We start from the raw sequence: 22,093 nt of genomic DNA, 5'->3' as shown, positions 1-22,093 counted from the left end.
ATATCAATATTCTGTGTGTCTTTGCCTGGGATTAACTGACTGGATACTAGATGTGAGTCCAAATTACTGATTAGACACATTAGAACTCTATGAAAGCTTTAAGAGTTCCTGTTTCCATCTTCAAAGACGAGGAGAAAGCAGCATCACAGTACCTCTTATCTGGTTTTACAGTTGGACATCCTTTGCTTCGTGGGCAGAGAGGCATGTGGGAGTGCCTCACATGAGAAAACTGTGCTATAGGATGATGCTTGATGAAGGATGTGAGAAACCTTGTGTGGTCTTGCTGCCTGCTGGAATGAACCCAAAACAGTTAACCACAAAAGCACTCCTGGGTTTTGTCTGGGGAAGGAATGTTATTTCTGCTCTGTAAGCAATCCTGGCAGTGCTCCAGCACATGGGCAACGTGGAGTGTGGAGGAAACTGGACCCCTAAGTGACAAGGGTAAGCTGTGCTAGCAGTGTTAGTAGCTTGGCTGGGAATGGCAATAGCTTATTAACAACAGCAAGTACCAGTCAAGCTACCGTTAGCTGATCTGACAGTGAAGGAGGCAGTGATGCCAGTGAAAGGAGAAGGAAAAGCAGCAAGATGTTCTAAGGGCTGGGAATTGTGCGGCCCACCCTGCCCTGAAGGAAACAACAGGCAGAAGATATGGGCCTACCAGCTTCATGGAGCAGGAAGCGTGTTTCTTTGGATCTCCCACAGACTCCATTGAGTAATTACCACAGCCAGTGGGGAGAGGCGTCTTGACAGTAGGAACAGTGAGCCATCAAGAGAGAAATCCCAGTTTCTGCAGATAAAAGACAAACTGGACAATCAAGTGACCGGAGTGGCTAGGGACAGCTGACCCTGCCTTGGGGGGGATAAAACCTGCATCAGGGAATGGCAAAACTCTTAAGGTTACAGTGCCAAGCTGTATTTTTATTTCTTAAAATAGAGCAGAAATTTGAGAATTGGGAGATAGTACCTCCCAAGGAGGCCAAATGCTGACAAGCTTATCAGCTGCTATGAGGTCTGTATTTAAGGAGCTCTCACAGGTCCCTCTCTTAAGATGGCTTGGCTTCAATTTCCAAAAATCAAAATGGGTCCCTGTGCATGTTCTCTGGCACGTTGCAGTTTTCTGATTGTAGGTGAATTAAAACACGTTCTCCTCATCTCTGCGTCTGCTGTGGAGTCACAGCAAACTGATGTTTGGAGTTGCGATCTGTTCTCATTCTGAAATGGGCTTAAGATGGAGAGGCGGGTCACAGATGGACAGTAACGCACAGCAGCCTTCCATGGATGCAAACACAAGTCCTGCAGCTCCAGAACGCCTAATGGAGCACTGAAAATGAAGAGAGAGCAGAGAGCTGAAGATTTTCCTGCTGGTGTAACAGCAAGATTACACGACAAGTGTAAATAGAAGAACTAGAGCAATTAAAAAGGTAGTCTTCAATCGCTTTCTTCACTGACTGGTCAAGAAAGAATCAATTCTTGTTTGCAGAGAAGCCACCGCCACCATGTCCCGCCAGGAAGGAAGAATGGGGAGATGGGACCATGGCGGCTGTCAGTGCAGGGCAATGCATGGCCATGGTGCCCACAGCAGTGAGTGGGGCAGACACAGAGCGAGGGCTTACCATGAAGGAAGCTTTTCACACAGAGGGTGGTGACGCACTGGAACAGGTTGCCCAAGGAGGTTGTGGATGCCCCATCCCTGGAGGCATTCAAGGCCAGGCTGGATGTGGCTCTGGGCAGCCTGGTCTGGTGGTTGGTGACCCTGCACATAGCAGGGGGGTTGAAACCAAACCATTGTTGCCCTTTTCAACCCAGGCCATTCTATGGCTCTACGATTCTATCATCTAGTCCAACTATGAGCCCACTTGACCATGTCTCTCAGTGTCACACAGAATCACAGAATCACAGAATGACCCGGGTTGGAAGGGACCTCAAGGATCATGTAGTTCCAACCCCCCTGCCAGGCAGGGCCACCAAACATACGCCTTTACTAGATCAGGTTGCCCAGAGCCCTGTCCAACCTGGTCTTGAACACCTCCAAGGACGGGGCATCCACAACCTCCCTGGGCAGCCTGTTCCAGGACCTAACCACTCTCCTAGTAAAGAACTTCCCCCTAACATCCAACCTAAATCTTCCCTCTTTTAACTTAAAACCATTTCCCCTAGTCCTGCTATTATCAGCCCTTTCGAAGAGTTTGCTCCCCTCCTGGGAGTAAGTTCCCTTCAGGTATTGAAAGGCTGCAATGAGGTCACCCTGCAACCTTCTCTTCTCCAGGCTGAACAAACCCAACTCCCTCAGCCTGTCCTCATAGGGGAGGTGCTCCAGCCCCCTGATCATCTTCGTGGCCCTCCTCTGGACCCTTTCCAAAATCTCCATATCTTTTTTGTACTGAGGGCTCCACACCTGGACACAGTACTCCAGATGGGGCCTCACAAGAGCAGAGTAGAGAGGGACAATCACCTCCCTATCCCTGCTGACCACCCCTCTCCTGATGGAGCCCAGGATCCCATTTGCCTTCCGGGCTGCCAGAGCGCACTGCTGGCTCATGTTAAGTTTCTCATCTATCAGGACCCCCAGGTCTTTCTCTGCCGAGCTGCTCTCAAGGACAACTCCTCCCAGCCTGTACAAGTGCCTGGGGTTCTTCCGGCCCAAGTGCAAAACCTTGCACTTTGCCGTGTTGAACCTCATTAGGTTCACCCGAGCCCAAGTGTCACGACCCGAGTGTCACCCGAGTGTCACGACCATGTCTCTCAGTGTCACATCCACAGGGTTCCTGAACACCTCCAGAGACAGCGACTCCATTGCTGATGTGTTCCCCAGGTGTGACCAGTGCTGGAGACAGGAAGCACCTTCCCACCCCCCACATGCTTGGCAGTACACTGAGCGCTGTACACTCTCTACGACTCTTAAAGGGCCCCGCGGCGACCACGTGCCCGTCCGAAGAGCAATCTCGCGCCGTAGCTTCCCGCGCGCTCGCCGCCGCCAGCGCCGCAGGGCGGGGAGTCGGAAAGCGCGAAAATCCCGCGCATGCTCCCTCCGCCCACGGAGGGGCGGACGGTTGGCTTAGCCGCTCCGCGTGTGCCCGTGCAAGGCACGCTACACCCCGTGACGTCAGCGCGCAGCGTCACGCCGGTGGGACGCACAAAAGTGTAAGTTTCAATTTTTTTGGATCCCCCCCTTCCATTCCCCATTCCCAGCACTGCCCCCCCCGCTGCCCGCGCTGCCGCCGACGGAGAATAGAAAGGAAAGGAATGGAAGCGGCCGGCGGGATCGCGGACACGCACCGCCGCGTTCGTTCACCCCCCCCCCCCCCCCCTCCCGCCGCCCCCCGGGCAGGTGTGCGAGGGCCGCGGGCCGCACGGTGACAGCCCGCACGCCGCCCCCCCCCCGCCCCGCCGTGCCGGCACGGAGCGTGCCCCGCCGCCTCCCCCCCCCCAACACACACAGAGCGGCCGTTGGGCGCCCGCTCCCTCCTTCCTTCCCTCCCTCCGCCCCTGCCCCCTCCCGCCGGGCTCGCGGGCCCGCGCGCGCCGCCCGCCGCACATGTGCAGTCGGGCGCCTCCGCAGCGGCAGCTTGGCGGCTCGGCAGCTCGGCGCCGGGCGGGGGGTGCTGCGCGCCGGGACCCGGGCTGGGGGGCGGCGGCGGCGGGGGATGGAGCCGGCGCTCTCCGCCTTGGGTCGCTCAGGTGCGAGGATATGGGGGGAAAGGATGGGAGTCGCGGGGAGGCGCCGCCATCGGCGTGGCCCCCCGCCGCTGAGCGGAGGCCCCGGCGGAGGGGCGGGCGGCGGCTGCGGTCTCCGTCTGCGGGCGGGAAGGGAGGGGGGGGGCGGCCCAGAGGCCTGCGTGTGCCCGCCGCCGGGATGGGGGCGGCGGGAGGAGGCCCGACCGTGCTGTACAACCACCCCCCAGTGCAGCTGGACGGGAGGGGGGGCGGCGGGGCGTCGCTCCCACGTGCTGGCTGTGAGCGGGGGCGTCGCTTCGACGGAGCGGGGCAGGGGGGGGAACTTTGCGCTCTCCCAGAGGGTTCCGTTCTGAAGCACGACGCTGTGGGGAGCAGCCGGGATTTGGGGCGGCGCAAAGTTTGCCTCCTCACGTTGTGGAGAGCTGACTGATGGCTGGTTGTGTTTGCTTTCTAGAAAATAGCATCGTGGTCCCAGCGTCCCGCAGGCAGCAGGATTGTAAGAGGATTGCCTGCTAGGCTGGGGTAACATGGCAAAAGATGTAAGTATATTTATAGCGCATCACATGCAGGGGCATAGCTAATAGCATATTTTTGCTTTTGTTTTTGCTAACGGAAGCAAAGCAGGTCAGGCTCTGTTATAGCTGGCAGTGCAAACGTGTGAACCTGACTCTGCTGCACCCCAGGCCCAGACTGTGCTTCACTATACGGATGCTCTGACCCCAAACCAGCTTCAGGTCTGCAGCAGTTTCCTCAGAGTAGTCCTGGGAATCTACCGTCCTCATAAAAGCTCTCTGCTCGTTGGCATTAGATGTGTTCACATTGAGCACCACCCCAGGCTGCCTTTGACGTGGGTACAGAAAGCCCCAGAATACGCTGTTCAGGTGCTGTGGTGGTTGGTGGCTCTGTGCTGTTGTCTCCAGAAGTCACCAGCTGAGTGTCACTGCTGGCTGGCGCTGCCTCTGCTGCTGGGTGCATTCAGGGCAGCAAAGCCTCCTTATCTCCTCACTCTTTCTTTGCTGTCCACTCAAAGATGCCGATTACTGTCTGTAAGAGCAAGCATTGGGAGCTTGCAGCACAGACTTCCACTGCCATCCACGCCATGACTGGTGGCCTTGAGGCAGGCCTCAGAAACACCTTTGCTCTTATCCATTCCAGTATTCTTTTATGAACCATTTGAACAGGTTCCGCCTTTCAGATATATTTCGTTGCTCGTAGCTACTGTAATTGGACTGCCACGGTTCTATAGAGAATGGAGCGCTCTGTATTCAAACTTGAATGTATCTTTCCCCCCCCCCAAAAAAAAAGACAACAAAATAGCAAACAAGTTGCAAAGCAAAATGCTTCCAATTCTAAACAGCAGGTTACGTTATTACGTGAACTGTTGTAGCTTTCGGAGAGTGAGAATTACCATGAAATAGTGATTGGTTTAACAAGTTCATCTTGTAGGGAATTTTAGGAGTTCAGAAGCACATGAAAAGTATCTCGGTGTGCAGAAGCGCAACCAGAAATACATAGTCACTGCACGCTCGCCTGTAAAAGATAAGGGTGTTCAAGTGTGCTACAGATAGCAGAGTTCAGGGAATGAAGGGCTGTATGAGCAGGGAAAAAAATGGAAGAGGAGGGGTGGAAGAGGAGATGAAATAAGCGGCAGCTCAGAGTAATGCAGACGTTAGGATACATCCGTTTCGTACTGCCATTGGGAAGGAGATGGGCTGAGCGAAGGGCTGACACCTGCAAGCACAGATCGGTGTTATAGAATGTGTGTGGGAATATAATGGGGGTAAGGCATCTAAGAAGGAACCTACTTATTGAGAGATCCATCTTGCTGTAGGAGGGGAGTAGTTAAGGGAGGAATAACGTGCGCAGCAACAAACTTCAGAAATGGAGGAAGATGCTACAGGTGGGAACAAATAGATGTTTTCAGTGTCTTCTAAGAGCGGATCAAGAAGTAATAAAGTGAATTTGGAGGAGCAGTAGTCCGGCTCAGGTTGTAGGTGACGCGTTAAGTGTGCTTGAACACTGGCACAGGGTAGGGAGAAAGTGTATGAGGTCTTAACTGAAGAACTGTGTAACCCGCTTTCAGAAACCTTTGCATATATGTAAAATCCTGTTTGAGGGAAGAAAGATGAACCGCATTAATGGCCCGCGGTTCTGCTGTGTCACCTATCAAGCGCTCTAATGGACTGCGAGATGTGGTGAAGAAGATGGCATAGTTGATGAATGCCCCCACCCCTTCCTTCCCTTTTTCATTTCCAGCAGGGCTGAAGTGGCACAACTGTGGTGAGGGCGGTTTGTGCCGCTCACCCCCCAAGTCTGGAGGTGGCATTCCCATGGCCAAGCATGTATCAGCACGCTGCAGCTGGGGAACGTGGGCTCTGGGGCTTGTGCTGCTGGGTCCCGTGCTGGCAGCTGCTGGAACAGGCGGCCCTGCAGAAGGTGTGGAGCCAGGGCTGTGCTAGATAATGCTCCCGCTTAACCCCTCCTCCCACTTGCTGAAGGAAAATACTTCTTTTCCTTACGTTGCTCACTTCTAGCTTTCCAGCTGATGCCTCTATTATATGAAAACTGCTATTTGAAAATATCTGTTTGGAAAGTTAAACGCCTGCTAAGGCTAAGACTTTACAGGGGAATTGAAGAAATGGGCAGCATGATGGAGAGTACTGGCGAGCCCAAGAAAATGCTTTTAAAAAGGACTAAGTAATTGCAAAAGTAGCGATCAGGTAAGCTGGCAAGATAATGCTCGCAAGATATTTGACCAAAGTCTAAATTCTGTTAAATATTACATTAAAATATATCCCTCTAATGCTTTTCAGAGTGTACAGTAAAGAGAAAATAAGCAAGGAAGCATTGGTTTTTGGCAGAATACATTCCTCTCCTTTGCTGTGGTCAGTAAGCTATAAGGGGAAGGGAAAAAAAGATGCATTCTGATGTGGCACCTTAATTAAAAGCCTGTAGGTTGAGTTTAAAAGCATAATCACAACTAATCCTGTGACTGGGTTAAATTGAGAGATAACAGTGTAAAAAGAGGTAGCAGCTTGTGAAAGTCCATGTGTTTGTGGGCATTCCAAATCGTATTTTTCAGAATGGTTGTATTTAATGGTTAGGAGATCTAGAATGCTATAAATGTAGAAGGAAAAAGAAAGAAGAAACTCATTTTCCAGTGAGATCTGGTCATAGTGATGAGCATAGACCATTTCTGGCTTGAGGCATGCGAGCATTGTGTGGAGCTGAAATCAGTTCTAATAGAACCAGGCAGGCCATGGAATATCGCATTCGGTTTAGAAGAGCCGAGTTACTAAAAGGACTTCACTTCTTCATAATTTAAAGGAACGGTGGGGAAAAAAAGATGAGTGGGGGAGGGAATGATGGTTGCAGTGTCTTCAGGATGCGCACACCATGGAAGCAGGAGCAGTCTGCTGCATCTCAGAGGCAGAATGACAAGCTGTGCTCAGTTGAGGGCAGTAGTGTTAGTAGCGTACAGTCTGGTGTGTGTGTTTGCACCACGTATGTCTTCTTTGAGAGCAGTGAACGCAATGTATGGGAAATTTCTTGGTCTGAAACAAAGGTGGCATGTCCAGAAACTCCAGCTTAGCCACATCCCCTTCCTGGTTAATAACTTTCATTCTCTGAGACTGTACTGAGCCTACCATAAAGTCTTCAGCTGCTTTTACAGATGTATGTCATAAGCAGGACCTGGAGGAGCAAAGGTCCTCAGCTGACTTACGCTGCTCATGGGATTAGTGGTTAGGTGGAGGTAGAGCTTCCTGAGTGAAATGCTGACCTTTCTTGTCACCCGTGGCATGCGTAAAACTAGGCAGCGCAGGGCATCAGGAGGAGACAGAAAGTAAATGTGGCACCTTAATTTGTCTTCTGGTTCCCAGTGTAAGTGAAGGCTGCTTGCTGGCCTTATTTGTATTCAATTGTGTATTAGAATTGTCTGATAAGCAAGGCGATAAATACTTCTTAGTATCAGTAGGTCGGTATTTTCTTCATCACTCAGTACCTGGTAGCAGAAAATCCAAGTTAAGGTGTGACCCAGGTTCTACTTTCAGATACTTCTGCTGCAGATGAACTCTGGTTTCATGAATCACACACAATGGCATTGGTTTGAGGATGACTTGTTCTAAGATCATATATATATTTAATTTTCTGGTTTATTCTACTGCTACCTTTTTCTTTAATTACTGTGAGTGATATTTATCTTGTCCTCTACTCTGCTTAAAACACATTGTCTGTCCTCAGTATTTCACTGTACTTTCATTAACGTCGGTGAGCACCAGATACAGCCCAACTTTGCAAAGGAAGCCCTGTGTGTATCTGTAAATCCTGAAGACACTATGGGAGAAGTTCTTCTGGCATGAAGTTCAGCAGGTGGTCTGACACTACCAGACTCCTAGAGACACAGGGTTTAAGATCGATGGCTTATTTAATTGAATATTGAGAAGCCACTTGGGTACATACTTTCATCCGATGAATTTATCTCACAGTCCTACTTAAATATCCTTGGAGCAAAATGTGTACTAAAAGGTAACATAAGAGTAGAAACCAGCAAGCTAATCGCTTACAGCAGTGTCACTTAATAGGTCAATAGGTGTGTTCATTTTGGGGAAGGAAGTAGATCTGTGCTTCTGTACAGGTTATTTTGCTGGGACATCCCAGAGTTGACCTTCTAAAATTGCTTTTAGATGGTGCTTGTGCATCAAACTTGAGCAAGTCTTCATGGCAAGAGACAATCACATTTGGAATAGACTTATAAGGATGAAGATCTTATGTAAAAAGTCTTTTTCCTGCTTCCAATGAAGTACTGTGAGAGTCTAGCAAGCACTGAAGAGACTGCAAGCAGATTTCTTCTTAAAGTATCGGCATGTGTTTCTCTTATTATGTTTATTTTTGATTATGCCCTGGAAGTCTTGGTGAGACAGCTTATAGGAATTGAATTGTCAGTGGATTTCAGGAGCTTTGCGCACCTTGTTTGATATCATTTTAGCTCAGTGACTGCTCAGGAGCTTGATTTATTTCTGTCTGCTTGTAGTTTTAATGTGTTCAGAAGTTGGTAAACTGGAGATGAAATAGTATTATGAAATCAGGTCTTATGAAAGCGCATGTCAGTCTGGGTTTTCATGCCGCTATGTTTTTAAATCTGCCTTTCAGAAGAATGCAGAAGGAAAAATAAGATCTTTGCATTGCAAATACATAGTAAGGCGTATTTCTTATTTCCCATGTTAGTTCTTATTTATTAAACAGAGAATGGCAACTCAGAAGTTACAGTCACATTGCTAATTTGTTTTCTCTTAAGCTTTACTTCTTTATTAATTTGATGTGTAGTTAATGGTAGGGGCTGCGCATGTTTATTTGTAGCATTGCTAAGTAAATGCAGTGTATGCTGACAACACGCTCAACAAAAATGCCAGGTTTCAAAAGTTAAATTACACTAGGGATTATTTATTTCAGTCTTCGTGTTTGTTTGTTTGGATATCGCTTAGCAGAGATTTATTGTGTCTAATTGAAAGTGGGAGCAAAAATTAGGGCCAACATTTGCTAAACATTCTCAGCGTCAGAATGGTTCTCAGAGGATGAACAACTTGATTTTAAACGTGTCCAGTTGTCCATATGCCCAGGAATGCTGCTGGCTGTTTGTCTTATGTTGCGTTACATCACATCTACTAAGCCCCATGATATCGTGGTTATGCAGACTTAGAAGGAGATAATGTGGGCTGATGTAGCCTTTTAACACACCAGTAAGGAACTTGGTGAGGCAGGCCAATCTTATTAACGTAACCTGTTGAATTTTTCTGTGTTCCAATACTGCTGAGCAAATTTCTCTATAGATTTGATTCGATTGGAAGAAGAAAAGCCTAACAAAGTCAAATCTACAGTGGCACTGGGAGCCAGTTGTGGGAACAGCAACTGCTGTTACCTCTGCGTGGGAGTGTTGAGGTCTGGAGGACACAAAAAGGCTGAGTAACTGGGTCTGTTCAGCCTGGAGAAAAGAAGACTGAGGGGGGGAAATCTAATAAATGTTTACAAATATCTCAAGGGAGGCAAATGACTGAGGCCAGGCTCTTCTCAGTGGTGTGTGGCAATAGGACAAGGAGCAATGGACTAAAACTTGAATATAGGAAGTTCTATACAAACGTGGGAAGACTTTACAGTGAGGGTGAGAGAGCACCAGACCAGAGAGGTCATGGAATTTTCTTTATGGAGATATTCATGACCAATTTGGATGCTTACACGTGCGACCTGTTGTAGGGTATCTGCTTTAGCAGGGGGGTTGGACTCAGTGATCTCTTGAGGTCCCTTCCAACCAATGCACTTCTGTGAGCTCAGGATTTCCTTTCCTGATCAGTTTATAGTAGAGATGGTGAACTGGTGCTTTGGTCATATTTGCCCTAGGAATCTCGTATTCAGCATTGCTTCATACAGCTTTGCAGTTAGTTTGGGGGGCAACAGCTTTAATGTTGGCAAAGATTGTGTCGCTTGGGCCATTTGGTCACTGTGAGAAACAATCCAGTACAATAATTGTAACTCTGCTTATATTTTTGATCTGTGTGATTTTTTAGGCTGGGTCAATGTTTGACTTGCCTTCCAAATGAGTTCTTCCTGTCTGAAATTCAGCAAAGATTACATCTTATTCTGTTTAGAAGAACAGCCTGCAAAGCTAATGGCCTCGGAATGTTACTCAATGGAGAGAAAACCATAAATGCAACTCCACATATGTCAGTGTCCAGTGTATGTGCAGTACCAGTGCAGCACGTGTTCAGAGCAACAATTGACTGTGCTTGACTCTGCTACTAACCCATGATGATTTGTGTATTTTTTAATCTTCCCAGGCTTCTGTATGACTCAGATTTTTTAGTGTCTTAGTGTTTGGTTTGCACCTTGCCTAGGTTAAGGAGCTAACAGTTCGGTTTACTCTTTGGGAAGCTTTTTTCTTTGGTGTAGGTCATTGCCCAGTGGTTATCAATCTTGATGATGCTGTGAAGTGAGGATGTGGCATATCTGCTTTAGACGAAGGCTACTGGGCATAGTAGAGTAACACATGAGAGTTGTGTAGGATCAGCGTCCTGTTGCCTGACATTAAAAGATCTTTTGCCTTACTTTATACAGCGAGGCATAGTTGCCACTTCATTTGCAAAATGGAATTCAAGTATTTTAAACTTAAGAACCTTCTTTCCTTTCCTGCAGGCCTCTGCTATATTCCTTCATTACCTTTTAATTTCTGTGAAAAATGAATTGTCTGTCTTTATGGGACAGCCTCCTGTATCTATATGATAATTCATTTCCAGGGCATATCATCTGGTCCCTGAATGAGGTGAGGGTCCAATGGGGAAAAATAGCATATGGTCATTTTGTTACGAATGACATCTGCATGTCACTAGGGGTGGAAATAAAACTAAGGTTGTTTAAGCAGCATTACTTCTGATTATAGGCTTTTCTCCATTCTGTAGCTGTGGTCATATTCCATTATGTTTGTTTGTTGCCTCCTGATGATAAAATAAATCCCAGACCCCTACGTTGTGCTTAAGGAGACACAGTAAAATTACACGGCATAGTGCCTTTATGGTTACTGCTTACTTATCAAGTGTGAAGTCCTGCAGATTGGTACTCTGTACTGATCAAATTAAGTAGTTTGCTCCAGATGTGTGGGTTTTTGCCAGTTGACTTTGCAAATGCCTGTAGACAGTAGAAGCATCCTCCTAATGCCTTTGACAAGCTTCAGGAGGAAATTTGCTCTATTGGGAATACTTGTCCTTTCTCACTTCTCCGTTCCCTACTTGTATTTTTACTACTGTATGCTCTGTAGTTGTGGCTTAATTTAGCATAGAATGTGTTCGCTATCCCTGTTCCCATGTTCTTCTCTTTGCACAGGATCCAGTCTCCTTGGTCTTTAAAAACATCTAGGTTCCCAACACTTCTGTTTCCTGTACTTCTTAAGAGACTCCCAATTACACTGATCTCCTCATCTGTCAGTGCCGATGTTGTCTGCTTGTTTCTCCATCTGTCCCATTCTGACTCCCATTCTTTAAGCAGTGTTGTGTATTTTGACCTGTTTCTCCTGATTGGTTGACAAACCTAGTTCTGTGCCTCATTTTAGTGGTCTTATCCTGATGTTAGCAACTGAAAACCTTTTGAGAAATACCTTTTGGCAAATGCCTCTGTTTCCACTTATCCTCCCCCCTTTTTTTTACCTTTCCCTCTTCTTTCAGCTCTTTCTCATAGAGCATACTTAAAATTGGGCTCATTACATAGAAGCGAGATAGAAAAGGTATTTATATGGCACAGAGGCAGCTTTCTCTTCTTTGTATTTGCTTATCTCATTGTAGCGGAGGGACCTTCCTCTCAGGTTAAGCTTGATAGATATTGGATGTGTACCTGTCCAGTTATTCTACCGTCCAGGTCCAGCAAGAAACTAATGTTTAAAGCTTTTAATGAATAATTTCATGCTAGTTTCTAGCAAGAGAGAAAATTGCAAGTCTGGAAGGCTGTGGAATCGGTACTTTCATTGTAAGGGTGTTGAATTTCTACTGTTGAACTTAAGAGATCACAAATGCTAGCTAGCTAGAATTAGAGGGCTTGGTAGATCGCAAATTTCATTTCAGATTTACTTCAGTCCAAGAAAAAATACTGTTTCACAATTTACTTTCTTTCAGATGGAGACCACTTAAAGTTTTTCAGCTTTTATGTGGAAACGATGCAAAAATCGACTGTCTAGTCCCTTTGGCTGCAGCTGATCTTAGCAGGCTGACTTCAATTGAGCCTTTAGTATGTTTAGCCTATCAGTGGTTTTTTAATCACTAGAAGTTCTGAGCAGTGTGATGAGGTGGATCCTAGGTGGTGGCTGAGTTCTCTACTCAAGCGTAGCTTTCGCAATTAAAGGGAGCAGATTCACTGATTTGTCCATTGGTCTTTAATCTTCTGCTTGTGTTTAGTGGAAAGGAGATCAAAGTTTTTGCTGGGAACAGTTGCTGGACTTAGACGCTGCGTTGAGTGGCAAAAGCTATTTGTTTGTTCTTTTTACATCTCTATGGATTTTGTTGAAATGTGAAGAGCATGAAGGGTGTTATACCTGTTACCAACACAGAAAGTTCCTTTACATAGCCTTGCAGAAGTTTATGTACCTAGCATGCCTCTTTGAAGAGGAAAGCAACTCTAAATTGAGAAGTTGCAGGCAGTTAATAAAGCCTTCAGAATCAAATATTTAGATGGTGATATTGCTCCAGGCAGCACTGACATTATCATCAAAGGAAGCTATGCATCTTGAAGCTCAGAATCATGAGAAGAAAACGTTTTCTTTTTATTCTGTTATCAGATGGGAAAAAAATATCAAAATACCTTGATACAGGTAGCTTGATAAGGCCTGAAAACTAAATGTGTCTTCACATCAGAAAAGGTTGATACCCTTTTTGGTAGAAGGTTACTTTTCTACTGAGGAAAACAAAAACCAAGTACTTCCTACATTCGTTGTGGGTCTGTGACTGGGATATACCTACTGGGAGCTGTGGTCACTTCTTCCTCTGAGTTCTACTTTAATTCTTTTGGGAGCTGTGCTGGGTAGGGTATGGAGGGGTAATCCGGGACTCTTATAACTGCCCTGTAAAATAGTGGGAATTTCTTTCAAGTATGCACTGAGAGATTTTTGCCTAGTGGTTCTCGTGTGAAACAAAGATGGTGGATTTTTATATGGGATGAAAGTCTTACTGTTTCATTCCTGTGTCACTTAAAGCAGTGACTTTGAGGAGACTCGAAAATAGTGACATTCTTGATAACCTCATAGTCAAATACTGTATCTAGAAGCGTGAAGCGCACACACTGAGCCTGGAGGAGGAAAATTTTCGCTATTAATGAAATGAACTTTCATTATGAACCATAGCAGCTTGGGGTGCTGTTTGCTATTGAATTTGGTAGTGCTCTTCCCTGGCAGTTTTCTTGGAGCCTTTCCTAGGCATACGCTTTCAAGTTGAATATTTACCAGCCGTGTAACGGCCAGAACTGAACCTTCGGCAAGATACTGGTGTGCAGACTGTTGTCTTCATCATTTTGCTGGCTCCTCAGCAGTTGTTTGCTGACTGTCGTTCTCTGAGTCTTCCAAAATTACATCCTACTGTTGACTGAAATGCAATGTTTTTCCTGAACGTTTTCCAGTTTGTCATTGGCTTGCATGCTTTCAGCCACACAGAAACATGATCCAGGTTATGTGGCACTAACCTGACCCTTTGTAACGCCGGGTGGTGTTTCTAGAGCTGACCATTGGTTTTGGTAGTTTATCATGCTGTATCTCGTTTATGTAGAGGGAAATGCAGAACTTAATAGGTGATGTAATGTATTGGTTGATTGCGTACTTAAGGATAAAGTGAAGTCATAGAAATGGTTATATTGGAGATTGTGCCAGTTAAAATAAAGAGTTGGGGGCAGGGAGTGCAAAGAATAACTGATTACTGAATTACCTGATGTGCAGATTATTGAAATAGCATTCAGTGTAGCGACTTGCATACTTGAATTCCTGAATAAGCTCGCACTGTAAATATTTGTCTTGTCACTATAACTGATATGCAAGCTTGATGGAAGTTTTCTTTTGCATGCTAAAAGTCTTTCCATTCTCATTGGTGCATCTCTCATTCTCATGAGCAGAAAACCATTGGGTGTCCTAGGAGCGCAAGCCTTTTCTTTCTATTCAACAACAGAAAGTGAAGGATTGCATTTAGAAGAATTGGGACAGTGAGACAGTGCTTCCTGTGTGGTTTAGCACTCCTGTTGTGTAACTGAGGTAGGGTAGGGAGTATGATGTAATACCTCCAAATTTGTCTTCATATCCGATTCACTTTCAGTACATTGAGTTCCGCTGTCCTGGAAGTTTATCTTGCCATAGAGCCTGTTTTATAACATCTTTGTACATGTTAGCAATTTCATGTTAGTGAATAGCATCTTGCTTTGGAAAGGGTCAGATGTAGTCTGTTGGCCTGCGGGGTTGTGTAGGTCTGGTGTATGGGAGTAGGGCAGGAGAAATGGTATTTGTTGAAGCTGTTGAAGTGTTTCCTCTGTGCTGCTGGGTCCTCATCTCCGCAATGCTAATACAGATTTCTGCTCTTAATACTTCCCTTAGCAGAGTTTCTCTTCTGCTCACCTCCCAGTCTGTCCTCAGTGTTCTGTCATCTACTTTTCCCCTCTTCCGTTTCAGCGAAGAGAAAAAGTTATCAACAGTTTCCTGCCTTGTGAGGTTCCTTCTGGCTTATGAACTGATTGCTGTCATACACCTGGATAGCAGCAGCACCACAGCATCCTCTAGTGGTCCGCTTGGTTTGCTGAACTTGCTAATTACCAGCAGGGCTCTTCAGGTAGCCTTTTGAGGGGAAAATTCTGCTGCTGTCTGACAACAGAGCACTTAATTATCTCACTTAAACATCTGCAGTAGCCTTCAAGTATTGACAGTGTACGAAATACAGTTTAGGGACATTTCAGCTTCTGTAACACCACTTGCTATACTGTGGTGAGTACAAATGTTAGATTTCTTACTGTTCTTTCTAAGTGGAAACAGACTGTGTGTCCTGCATTCATTATTCCTTCAGGACTGCTTTGTCTGGAGATAATAAGGAGTTACTGTGTCGTGCATTTTCTATCCAGAATTAATAGTATATATATTTTAATAACTCCTACTGAGCTTTCTCAAAGGATGCAGATTACTTGATAAAACTTGGATGAAATCCTTCACTTAAGACCTCTGTTTTCTTATCTTTAAAAAACAACAACCGCAAACAGTGTTTGTTTTTAATGCCGTTTTTCTGCTTAGCCTGGCATGGGGCACTTCTTACCACCTCTGTTGGTTTTGCCGTAATGTTATCAACTTCAGCGGCAGGTTGATAGTTTCTATACAGCAAAATATATAGTCACAGATGTTAGTGGTTCTAATTAGCAAGGTGTTCAGCTATCTGTTAAGAGACTGAGTGTACCTTAGTAAACTTGGAACACAAAATAGCAAGGTATGCGTAAACTGATTTTCTACTTGCTTTTGGGAACATGTTATTTATAAACAGCTGATTTTAAGGTTTGGCTAATATTATGCCATGAGCAGTGTGGTTGCATACGTGGCAGATTAGTGAGGAAATGTGAGTGGTGCCAACAGAGTCTTCCAGTGTGATTTCTTCCCTATTTAATGATAAAAGGCTGTGTTTGTCAATTTAATAAAAGTTACTTTCTTTAATAGGCTGGACTAATTGAAGCCAATGGAGAGCTTAAGGTGTTTATAGACCAAAACCTAAGTCCTGGAAAAGGTAAGAACACTATTTTTAGTAAGACTGTTTCTTGATTGTTGCTTGTTATGCTTGTTACTGGCTTTAATCTGCTTTCTTAGCTTTAGCAGAGCTTTTCTTACGTTACGTGTTATGTGCTCAGCAAACAAGCTGTAGATCTTGTTGTAGTTTTTAAGTGTCTCTAAGCACAGTTTCAGTTGTACTTTTACTGCCATTCTGTACACGATCCTCACATTAGAGTAGCTAACAGGCTATGATGGCCTTACGCATCTTTTGGGACAGTTTGTTCTAACAATTGGGAGAAATACAGGAGTGCAGTTATTTGAGAGGGGTTCTGGCAGTGTTTATGATCTTGCATTCACACTAATGCAGTTCTGTATGTAATAATAATTTGAACAGAACCATTTTGGACTCCCTCATAGTGGCTGTGCTTGTATGACAGTAATACTGTCATACTTTGGATTTTCTATGTGGTCAGTCTTCTAACCGTTTTTTACTGCATTCATCAGCCTTCCTCAACACAAGTGACACAAATTGTATATGCAATTCCAAGTTGGATGAACATGAATACCTCCATGTTTTTATGGAGGTATCACTATATCTCAGTGCGACATTGTGTTTGTGGCTCGCAGTCATCACTCAGTACATTATGGTGGAGTGGCTGTTTTCCTTTGTTGCTTCCAAATGCTGATAGTCTGGTTTACTTGTGTGCAGTGGATGGAGTGCTTTGGGAGGTTGTAGTAAGTAGGGCGAAACTGATTTGGACTGACTCACCTGCTGCTTCTTATCTATGTTCTCATAAACCTTCATGCTGACAATCCATTGACTTTATGCATTGATGGATTACCCTCACACTCAGATTAACCTGTAGTCCATTCCCAGGAATCTCGAGTCTAGTCTTCCATATCCTGTTTTGTAGAATATCCTGAGTTGGAAAGGACCCATAAGGATTATCAAGCCCAACTCCTGTCTCCACGCAGCACCACCCCAAAATCATTCCGTATGACTCAGTGTTTGTCCAGACACTTCTTGAACTTTGCCAGATTGGTGCCGTGCCTGGGAAATGTGTTCCAGTGGCCAGTCACCCTCAGGTTAAGAATCTTTCATTAACCCTCAGTCTAACCCTCCCCTGAAGCAGCTCCACACCATTCCATCAAGTTTCAACAAGCTCTTTTAAGCATTTATATTTACAACTTGAAAAACTTCAGATTTCTACCAGCACTGATTTAACTAACAAGTTTTGTTTTTAAAGCAACATCTGACTTAATTTGTTTTAAGAAAATACTCCAATTAAGTAGAAATGTTAATTTTACAACATCTGTTTTGCACGATACATGTGATTTTTGAGCACCATTCTGGAAAATGCTCTAAAGTTGCTGTTCTTCATGCTTTAAAAACATCCTTAGCATGCAGTAAGAGGTATTGATCTTTATATGTGTTAGGAGGTTGCCTATCCAGAAATTGGTTCTAAATTCACTTCTGTTTGCCCATGCTCTTGTGTATTTCCATTAAGGAAATGTAACACCCCATTAGCCCTAAAAAAACACAGCACTTTGTGGAATATCTTTGGTATTCAGGGTGTTTCCAGTCCCTGGATGAAAAGATGCAGTTAATGCAGGTTTTTAGTATGTCTGGTTCCTGGGAGATTCTGATAAAAAGATCCAAGTTCTCCTGGAAGTCTCATCTTTAGGGAGATGAGGCATGAAATTTCTATCTTAGTGCAGCTTTCATGCTAAGTGCCAAGTCTGTTGGACTTGTAGTCTGATGGGGTTTACGTGGCACAAATCCACAGACACCATTCTGCAGCGTTTGGTTTGGCACAAGTGCCACCATTGAAGGTTTTGATGTCTGTGCTCTGTAGCCAGGAAGATGGTTTTCTATTAAAGCCCTGCTCCAAAGAGAAGCGGCAATTTAATGGGAAGAAGACACGATGTAAATAGGTTTGTTTCAGGAAATCCTGACAATGCCAGGCTCTTAAAAAATGCAGATTGTCTAGTGTCTCTCACTGTGAGTTATTGAAACGCAGAGGGAAAGGTAGTGGTTATCCAGCCAGCTTTCTGTTGATAAACTTACAAAGTTAGATGATCTCATAGCTGATGCTTGCCCTGTGCGGCTGTATTTACTGTCAGCTTGTGACAGTGTGGAGAAATGCTAAGTCCCCTTGAAATCAGACACAAGTTTTTGTGCCTCATATCAAAAGAACCAGTTGCCTTTTTTTTCCTCTAAAGACTCAGATGCTTATTATCCTGTATTCAGGGAGTGTGTTTTGCATGAATTGTTTCTAAATTTATCACCTAAGTTAATAAATCATCAAATTATAGTCAGAAACAATGCATATAAAAATGTTAAGTGTGAACTAAAGTGAAGCTCTAGGGGCACCCATACTGTGATTCATAGCAATATAACCCTTTTTTTGCTGATAATCAGAAAGGAGATATTCCTTTATCCAAGACAGAATAAGAGAGCAATTTAATTGTCGAGTTAGGTTCTGAAGTAGCTTGGTCATAATTGCTTGCTTAGAGAATCGTAGAGTCATTAAGGCTGGAAAAGACCACTAAGATCATCTAGTTCAACCATGAGGCTGTCCCCACCATACTCACTGACCACATCCCTCAGTGCCACATCCACACGGCTCTTCAACACCTATAGGGACGGTGACTGCACCACTTCCCTGGGCAGCCTGTGCCACTGCAGCACCACTCCTGAGAAGAAATGTTTCCAAACACCCAACTTGATCCTTCCCTGGAGCAATTTGAGGCCATCACCTCTCAAGTTATGAGGCAAGGATAATATGATTCGGATACTTGGCTTATTATTCTCATTTGTTTCCATTCTGGGATTAAAAATTTGAAGAAAATACAGTTTTGTTATCTACTGGGTTTGTTTTGAAATATCGGCCCGACTCACTGCTTAAACTGGGAATTGCTCACATTCACCCTGTACACAAGGGCTTCAACTGATGATCAGAGTTAGAATTCGTTTTGAGAGTTGGAAACTATATTTGTGTCAGAGGAATTGAAAGAACTTTTAATAGGAGCTGAACCAATAAAACCTTGTCAAGTGTCTGTCCTCTAAGATCTATTTGGCAGTTAAATTTCTAAGTCTGTAAATGCTGCTGTTCATTGAGATTGTGTTCTGAAGGAAACGACTGCGTTCTAGACACTGTTCCTAGGGTCAAATTAGAGTCAGTATTAAAGAATACAGTTCTAATCCTACCCCTGGCTTGTCAGGATATGTGGTGAAAGAGAACATCTGATTCTGGTGAGTGGTAGTGAGAAAGAGAACCAATGAGTAGTATTTAGTGCTATATGGAAGTTAAAGCTCTTCAAATACTTCTAAAATTAATGAAAAATGAGGTTTGCATCATCTGTTATGCCAGTAGGTGGCATTATTGGTACGTAACAACAAGGGCTTGTAAAGGTGTCATTAGCTCCTTTTGTTTCCTGTGCTTTAAAATAAGGTTTCGTGCTACATGGGCATAAGGAACTTGTGTTTGGTTTTCATTTCAAATTTAGTAATTTAAAAACTTGACATATATAAATTATTAAGCTGTATGTAAGCTCTTACTTCTAAAACACCATTTAATTGAAGCATCCTGTTCTTGTTAAATGACAGTAAGCTTTTTTTTGTCAGTGTAACGTAACTATTAATTTTATACAGAGAGATCAAATTCTCCCTGATTTTTGACAGTGTTTGGAATTGCACCTCTGGAACAGAAGCAGAGATCTATTTCAGAGCCTGGGATGCACCCTGCAGCGAACACTTAACTGTGGATTATGGAACACTGGGCATTACAGACAGTTCCAAACAATCATTATCATCTAAAGTCAAGCTGGCAAATAAAACTGTATCTGCCACTAGGAATGATTTTGGAAAAAAATCTAATGAAACTCCAAGAAATCTAATAGTAGGTCAGACCATTTATTTGAACTGCCTTGGAAAGACTGGTCAGTAATACGAGGGGTAAAGTATTGGTATATCTAAGAATTGCAAGAATTAGCTAATAGCATAAATTGATTTCAGAAGTTTACTAAGCACCATAGCATTCATAGAATCATAGAATTACTCAGGTTGGAAAAGACCTCAGAGGTGGTCAAATCCAAGAAGAGCCCAACCATAGTGCCCTAACTCTAACAACCCTCTGCTAAATCATATCTCTGAGCATTAAATGAGGGAAGATTGATGTCATTGTAAAAGATCTCAGTATTGCTGATAGAGCATGTTATCTTGGGCAGTGTGATTTGCTCAGTACAAAACGTCACTCTTGGTACCCAGCTAGAGACAGTCACCCACGTGCATTGTCAGAGCTTACAGTGGGTTGAATCCTTCAGAAGTAGGTTGATGTTTTTTGAAGATTAGTACGTAACTAATCGTATTGTGTCTGTGGTGGCAAGGGAGAAGTTCCAGACTGCAGCTTCTAAGGAAGCCTGAGGAGCTCCTGGGATTTGCATGACACCTGTCTTCATTACCAGATCTTCTAAGTGCGCCCTTTGTGCTTGTTCTGTATGTTTACGTGTAATCTATAATAACCTAAAGCTAGTCAACTTGATGCTTTTGTGGTAAGAAATGATTTTCTTAAGTGATGTGGACTGGATAAATGGGTTCTTCACTTGATACTTTCATGTTTCACCCTAGCTGTGTTTTCAGTAATGGTCTCACATTTACAAAAGCAGCAACTCAGACTTGATGTTTTGGAGTAGTTTTGTAAAACAAAATGCCCAGAAAAGATTGTAAGTGGTCCTTGTGAGAACTGTCTGGCATTTGATTTCCCCTTGATCTCTATCTGGCATTGAGGTTGAATGAGATTGTCAAGCACTACGTACATCACGTTGTATTGAGGCAGCTTTACGGGTCTGAGGCTTGAATATGCTTTCCTGCTGCCATGATGAGACTTGGAGGAGGAGGCAGAAGGAGGAAGTCTGCCCTGTAATTCATACAGAAAATTTAGGTTGCTGATAAGCTATCTTGTCGTTCCAGGATGTTTTTAGCCTGTTATTTTTGTTGCTGCCTGTGTCATCCTGCTGTGTAAACAAGCAGAGGACTTTCCTCGGGTTACCTGGTTGTGTTCTTACTGCCTTATGTCACAGCTGTCTGTAACTGAAATTAGTGGGAGGTCCTACTAACCACCTACTGAGCAGTCAACTGCATGGCCATAGTGGCCAGATGCAGCTTTTGCTGAGTAGGATAGCATCAAGTGAGATCTAATTGAAGGTGATACGAAGACAAGTAGACCCCGTGGCAGCAACTGTAGCGTCAAGTCTTTCAGAACAGCATAGCCGTATCTGCAGTAAGTCCCATGAATTGAAAAGGCCCTGAGAAAAATCTATAATCTGGTAACCCAGAGCTTTGTAATTGGAAAAAGAAGCTTTGCAAAAGAATGAGAATGGAGTTTGTAGAATTCCCTCATTCTTCTCCTATCTCCTCTAAAATCCACAAACAGAAGAAAGATGCTAAAACTGGTGCTGCAATATCTTCCGGATAATTCTTGTAGTATTCATGTAATCTTACATCAGTAATTTGCATCCTAAGAAGTACCAGTACTGGGTCTTCTTATACATTTATTTGTCATTCCAAAAATAAGTCACGTTATACTCCGAATGGTGCTTGGACTTCTCAGAAGTGATAATTATTATCATTAGTGTCATTTCTTGGAACCACCTGGCTCATGGGAAGCCTCATTGGTCTTTTTTTGATCTCTTCAACTCATACTCTCTTCGCTCCAGTTTTATCAGGTTATTGATGCGAGTGCTGGCTTTAAAAATAATAATAATAACTCCTGTGGCTTGTATTGAGATCAGCTTAGTAATGCTGCTGTCTTTCAAGCTATGTAGCTGTCCTTCGCTAGATTCAGCTGCTCTGTTAAATACCATTGATTTCAAAGCTTATAGAATCTAACCAAAAGTTGATGGAGTTCTTAAGAGTAGTTTAAGCAGTTGTACTGCAAAATGTCATCTGTGAGCTTAATTTTCTTTAGACCTTTCTTAAAATAACCCTTTGCTCAACTCCTAGCCTTCAATCATGCAGTGTTAACTTACAAACTGGTATGCTGGAGGGTTTGCGACTGTGGAAGGAAATGGTAGGAATTACTTTGACCGCAGAAAAACCGTTCTTTTTCTCACTCTGTATATATTTTTTCTTGGGATGTGATAATTGAGGAAGTGCTTTCAAAATTA

The 22,093-nt window shown here is 44.2% G+C and overlaps 1 protein-coding gene across 3 annotated transcripts in view; it reads left to right on the top strand.

Moving 5' to 3' along the window:
- Positions 1 to 3,006: 3,006 nt before the first annotated feature.
- The window catches only part of TFDP1 (transcription factor Dp-1), a 35,139-nt gene continuing 16,052 nt past the window's right edge, over positions 3,007 to 22,093 (top strand). For 2 of the 3 annotated variants that reach the window (XM_072336402.1, XM_072336386.1), the window contains exons 1-3: positions 3,007 to 3,141; positions 4,130 to 4,214; positions 15,875 to 15,941. In XM_072336402.1, coding sequence (XP_072192503.1) covers positions 4,203 to 4,214; positions 15,875 to 15,941 — 79 coding nt within the window. In that variant the 5' untranslated portion in view covers positions 3,007 to 3,141; positions 4,130 to 4,202. Of the gene's footprint in view, positions 3,142 to 3,565; positions 3,679 to 4,129; positions 4,215 to 15,874; positions 15,942 to 22,093 lie in introns of those variants that run through there. The other variant, XM_072336393.1, reaches the window with a different exon arrangement.

The sequence above is a fragment of the Excalfactoria chinensis genome, chromosome 1 (genome assembly GCF_039878825.1).
Source record: "Excalfactoria chinensis isolate bCotChi1 chromosome 1, bCotChi1.hap2, whole genome shotgun sequence".
Taxonomy (NCBI): domain Eukaryota; kingdom Metazoa; phylum Chordata; class Aves; order Galliformes; family Phasianidae; genus Excalfactoria; species Excalfactoria chinensis.
The sequence above is the reverse complement of the archived record's forward strand: the minus strand, read 5'-3'. Positions and strand labels throughout refer to the sequence as shown.